Here is a 6,078-nt window from a genome sequence, read left to right as displayed (position 1 = left end):
CGGTCCCTGTGCTTTGCTAAGCTTGTTCTAAGTAGGTGCTTTAGACTACTGAGCCATCCCACCAGCCCCTCTGATTTGTATTGAGAGGAGGGGCTGGGGAGATGGCTCAGTGGAATAAGCGCTTCCCTGACAACTGCAAGGGTCTGAGTTCAATCCCTGGTTCTGAAAAAAAAAAAAAGGAAAGTTGTATTGAGAGGAAAAGAATTAGGTTTTCAAGCTGGATGGCCTACCACAGGCCACTGTGCAGCTTTGTATTTGTTTCTTTCTTAAATAAACCTTGAAGGTAAGAATAGATTTAACTTTGCAGAAAGCAGGGTTGCTGTATATCTCCACACTTATCTTAATACAGTACATTTAAAAAATAATACAGTACATTTGCCATAACTAGTGAACTCATACTGAAACATTATCAGACTTATTCAGATTTCTTTGATTTTGATCTCAGATCCTTGGTTCCAAGATCTCATCTGGGATACCATGTCTGTAGGCCTTCTTAGCTTCCTTCAGGCTTCCACTTTCTTTGTGCATGATGCCCTTAACAGTTTGGAGGAGTATTACCAAGGTAATTTGTGGAATGTCCCCCCTTAACACCCTTGCTCCCCAGTTGGGATAATTAAGACTGGGGTTGAGGGTTTGGGAGAAGCCCACCAAGGAAAAGTCCTCAGGCTGTATGAGGGGTGTCCTCCGGATGTGATTTGGGGTGTTGTTCACTGTGATCACTGGCCGGATGTGATTTGGGGGCGGTGTTCACCGTGATTGCTGGCCGAGGTGGTGCGTGTGTCGACTGTGTTCACCCTCACATTGTTCTTTGCCTGCTTTGCACCCTGCGCTCCAGGTATAGCCCGCACTTAACCTTGGGAGCAGAATCTCTGCCTTACTTGATTTGGAATTTTTCTAGCCTGGGGGCTCTGCTAGTGTCCTTTCTTTGTTCAGTCATTTATATCAGTGTGAACTCGAGGATATTTGCTGCGTACTTTGGGTTAGGATCTAGTATTGCTTGATGTTGCTCAAACTGATTTGAGCTTGGCCATCTTTCACCACTGGGAGGGAGCTCTTTCAGTTGGCTCTGAGCCCTTTCTATGGCTCATGATTGTGTTCAGGGCTTAGTCCTCACTGAGGTTTATTTGTGCGGGGTGTTGGTTTTAGTCTTGCAGATCAAACCCAGGGTGCTCCACTGCTGAGCAACATCCCTGGCCCCTTTTCAAACAATTTTTCAGATAAGGTCCTACTGAGTTGTTCAGGTTGGCCTTGGAGATCTTCATGCCTTCTAGTCACGTGGTTAGGATTCAAGTGTGCGCCACCACCCAAAGCTGCAGCCTTACCTTTTTTATATTCTGACCTTCTTTACTTTTTGATACCACTCCATGATCCAGGCTGCTGGTGAGCAGTTCCTACCCTGGTATGATCATTAGCCACTGCCCAAGAAGCCCAGATTCCTTCTATTAGAGAACGGTATTAGGAACCAAAATGTAGCTGCGAGGCAAGCTTGTTGCTCTTGGGGTGTCATTGTTCTTGGAGCCTTGTAGCTGGCAAGATGAGGATATAGGGCCATATACTACATTCGATCCGTGTACATGGTTATAAGTATTGTATCTAGACTAAGTGGCCATTCATTTATTGTGATACGCTATCTAGATCAGCATGTACTTTATACTGTGATTTAGTTTGTAAATGAAAATTAGTGTACAGTTTCTAGTCTCCTGTGCCAGTCTGCTATGACAGGGAAGTGGTAGCCACCTGCGAAACTTAGTAAATGCACCTGTGCCCTGAGGTTGGGGTGGACACCCATCTGGGGCCTGGGAATTTGAGTTTTATTAAGTTCTGGACAGGTTGAATTCTCCCAATATATATAATGATTATATAAAACTCTAGCAGTGCCAGGAAGCACCTAACACCATTACCCTTGGTGTCCTTTTGTAATGTCTTCAAGTGGCATCCTATCGCTCCCTCAAGACAATGAGCTCCATGTCAATGTTGCATGTGGTCCTGTCCCAGGTGCTGAGGTACTGGAGGTACTTAATAAATGTTTGTTGAGTAAATGGGTGGAGTTACACAGAGCAACAGTGCAGAGGAGGGGAAAACACATGTGACTGACCGGACCCTTCCTACGCTCCAGATGCCTTTCTTCTGGCTTGCGTAATGCCATCCAGTTCAGGACTTCAAATCAGGTGTGGTTAGGTCAGAATCCAGCTCCCTTTCCAGCCCAAGCTCCTGCTGCAGGAAGCTCCAGGTGTGCTGTTCTACATCCTAGAGCTCCTATTGGCCAGAACAGAGCTGGGTGGGTAGCCATGGGGCTGGGCGGGGAAGAGCAGCTCCCATTTAGAGTCACCCAGTCAGTCATGAGGAGATTGACTCCAGTAGGGTCTGGGAAGAGGGGTTGTTTTTTTTCCTGCCTTTTCATGGTCACAATGAAGTGACATTGATTTACAAGTCAGTGGGTTGGAGCCAGAGAAGGGTGGAAAAGATCAATTAAATGACTACCCCAGCTGCCACACACTAATGCCTTTCTTACTGAGTTTCACTGTCAGGAAGCAGAAGGCTGCCGCATTCAGCCTTTTCCAGGAAATCTAATCGCCAACTCTGAAATGCCAGGTTTTATTAGATTGGGAAGAGCCTAGCTCGGAGGCTGGCATTTTCTGCCTCTACAGAGAACACTTGACTGGCCACCTGGAACTCTAAGCGACCTCCTTCTCTTCCTTTTCTGGGTGCGTTTCCTAAAATGTGATGAATATGACACTTTTGTGATCTGAATCTGCGGGTAATTTTTTTTTATATTATATTTTATTTTTTTATTTATTCATTTAGTGTGTGTGTGTGTGTGTGTGTGTGGCCAGCTCAGCCTACCAGGGGGCGGGGCTGGCCAGCATGTGGTGCTGGGGGATTGAACCGTGGTCCCTGTGCTTTGCCAAGCTTGTTCCAAGTAGGTGCTTTAGACCACTGAGCCATCTCTCCAGCCCCTGCGGGTAATTTTTATCTGGGCTTCAGAGCACTGGAATTTAATAGCTGGCAAGCTGTCAAAAAATATTCATTAAAAAAAATATTCATTACATTCCTACTATGTGCTTGGGACCTGGGCCAGCAGCCAGGGATGACAGAGGTTAGCGGCACAGAGTGGCGTCGGTAGAATTCTCCAGGCACCATGTTCCCCCTATAGCTTCGTGCTCCTGATCTATAAGGTGCATGAGAATCACGGAGCCTGCCCAAGCCCAGACCGCCCCGCTCCCCAGGATCTTTGATTCCAGCTGGACCTGAAAATCTGTCTTTCCAGCAAGTCCCCAGCAGTGTTGGTGGTGCAAAGCCAGGAGAACCCTCCCTGCATCGTTGCCTGACTGCCCTCATCTTATTTACATCATCAATGTCACCTCATTAGAGAGGCTGTTGTCACTTTCTCTACTGCAGAATACTGCGCTTGTTGCTGTTCATTCTCACTCTTCTTTTTGCAGTATTTTGCCCATGGTATGAGCTGGTGTATTGGCTTCTTGCCATCTTATCTGTCCTGCACATCATCCTCAACAGAAGGCAGCCTCATGAGAGTACCTTCCGGTTCACTGTCAGTCCTCAGATAGAAGAGTGACTGTCACAGAGTATATGCTCAGTACCTAAAGGATGACATGATGATGGGTGTCCTGAGGTTTTGTTGGTTTGGGTCTTTTTGAAACAGGGTCTTGCTGTGTAGTTCAGGCTGGCCTTGAACTCAAGGTGATCCTCCTGCCTCAGCCTCCCTAGTGCTGGGATTACAGGCATGTACCACTAAGCCTGGCTCTGAATTGTTTTTCTAAATTAGTACATGTTCGTTGGAGCTCCAGTGGTGCAATTGGTTAGTGCGCAGTACTTATACTAAATTAGTACGTGTTTGTAATGTATTTCTAGCTTTAGCTTTTGGAGGACTCTTTACTCCGATTTCCATGAAGAAGGTTGCCATAGGAGAGTAACACAGAGACCTGAGGCAGCCCAAGATCGCACTACATTCCCACCCAGAGCAGTTTCTGGACGAGGCCTTCATACTTGTCTTAAACACTGCACATGTTTCATCTGCAAAGCTGTGGGGTTTGTTCGGTGAGCATAGCTGGCCACTCTGGGTTTGCTCTGAGCAGACCCACATTGCACCCAGCAGGTGACTGTAGCGCAAACTGGGTCAGGAAGCTGACAGCCCATCTCCGAGCTTGGTAGGATGTGGGGCCTAAAACAGGCTCCTTCAGATGACCTTCTTATAGGATGTGTGTCCGCTCATTAAACCTAGAATCCAGCACCCTTGGCCAGCGCCCCAGTAGCCTTTCCAACATCTCTCCAAAACTGAGTGCAGGCACATACTCTCTTCGCTTGCAAGAGTGAGACCTCAGGCGAAACATGCAGCGTCCTTTCCTCGCTGAGCCATGATAGAATGAACCACGCACCATCCTCTCCCTCTGACAGAAAAAGGGTTGGGTACCCTGGGGTGCGTGGATCCCATGCGTCCAGCTGCACCCCTGAATGTGAAAGCTCACAGGCTTTTTACTTGTGTGTGGCCACTGCCAGGCTGAAGTGAGGTCTGCACAGCCTGCCGCCTCCCTGCACAGCCTCTGCCAAGCATGGCCCGAGGGGAGTGACTCCCCAGGTTAGTTTGCCTGGGGCAGCCCAAGAAACAGTGATTTATTGGCCCCAAGTGTGTGGTGAAAATGTAGGCTCAGAGAGTCAGGTTCTTTTGAGGGTGAAAGGAACACAGTGGGGTGATGGGACCTGCAGCGACCACAGCAGCCTGAACCACAGCAGCCTGTGGTGCGGGCAGGGGCCTAGAGGGCCACCCCAGGGGGTTGGGGTAACATAAGCTGTCGCTCTTCAGGAGGTAGCCTGTGAAAGAAAATCTGACCACAGCGGGTGCATGACTTCAGCTAAAATTAACCTTGGAGGACTCGCCCGCCTCCACAGCGCTTTGAACTAGACACCCCGAGCGGGCACAGTGGCCAGCTGTGGAGCCCCGCTGCTCGCTGCTGTGGGAGCCAGTCATGCCCGTGAGTGTCAGCGTATGGGTTCCGGCTCGGGGTCAAAGTTGGGATTCTTGTGATCATTATAAAGTGGTAAGCAACCGCCAGGGACCCTGGCAGGGCCTCTGGGGAGAGCTGGAGAAGTTTCTTTAAATTAAACAAGGGCTTAGAGATGGTTCCAGTTTACTCTCTGGGCCGGGTGGGACCCGTGGGCCTTTCATCTCCTGAGAGCTCTGCACAGCAGACGGCCACCTCTGCTGTTCCATGTGGCCTACTAGGGTAAGAGCCCTGTGATGTATTTTTAGAGCAGGTAGAGAAGGATCCATCTGGAAATGTTTGGTGGCCTGAGAAAATACAGTTGCACAAACCCAAGGCGGGGCCGAGCAGGCTGGATCGGGAGGTCAGGGATGACAACAGGTGCGGCCGCTGTTTTCCTCTGTGGGCCTCAGCAGGTGCAGGCAGGACAGAGCTGGGCGGTCGCTGAGCAGTCAGGGAGGAGAACTCTGGGAGAGGGCTTCCCTGCAGGAAGGCTGCGTCTGGGGCAGCTGGAAGCGATTTCTTCCTGGTGAGACCCTGATGTTCCGGGAAGGCCCCCGCAACCCGTTCCTCCTCCTGGCCAGGGAAGCCTGGGTGGGACCTTTCCGGCTGGAAGGCCGGCACCCTCAGGGCTTCCGGCTCACAGTGGAGAGCTCCTGCGCACAGAGCAAAAAGGCAAGGTGCACCTTTCTTTCTGTATACCTCCTTAACATCCCGGTGATCTATGTGACCAGAGCTGATGGTGGTCTTGGGTCTCAGGCAAGTGGCATTCTGGGCTTACAGTAAACAGTCACTTTGATGTGGTCTTTGTGGTGGGAGACCATTCATTTATAGCAGGAGAACCTCATTAAAACTTTCTCTTCTCTAAAGCTTTCTTAGGGGCTGGGGAGATGCTCAGTGGATTAAGCACTTTCCTGGCAAGTGCAAGGGCCTGAGTTCAATCCCTGGTTCTGCAAAAAAAAAAAAAAAATTAATAATAATAATAAAGTTTCAATAATTATTACAACGCATATTGTTGTCTTCTTAGTGGTTATTCATAGTACAAAATGCAGACATGATATCCTACCTACAAACACTATTA

At 49.0% G+C, this 6,078-nt stretch overlaps 1 protein-coding gene across 11 annotated transcripts in view; it reads left to right on the top strand.

The window, feature by feature from the left end:
* Positions 1-6,078, top strand: part of Nav2 (neuron navigator 2) — a 394,179-nt gene that overhangs the window by 98,243 nt on the left and 289,858 nt on the right. Inside the window, exon 1 of one of the 11 annotated variants that reach the window (XM_023702828.1) lies at positions 4,976-5,054. The exons of the other annotated variants lie outside the window; for them this stretch is intronic. Coding sequence (XP_023558596.1) covers positions 4,983-5,054 — 72 coding nt within the window. The 5' untranslated portion in view covers positions 4,976-4,982. Of the gene's footprint in view, positions 1-4,975; positions 5,055-6,078 lie in introns of those variants that run through there. 11 annotated transcript variants of the gene reach the window in all.

This window comes from Octodon degus, unplaced genomic scaffold (genome assembly GCF_000260255.1).
Source record: "Octodon degus isolate 3935 unplaced genomic scaffold, OctDeg1.0 scaffold00159, whole genome shotgun sequence".
NCBI classification, from domain to species: Eukaryota; Metazoa; Chordata; class Mammalia; order Rodentia; family Octodontidae; genus Octodon; species Octodon degus.
The sequence above is the reverse complement of the archived record's forward strand: the minus strand, read 5'-3'. Positions and strand labels throughout refer to the sequence as shown.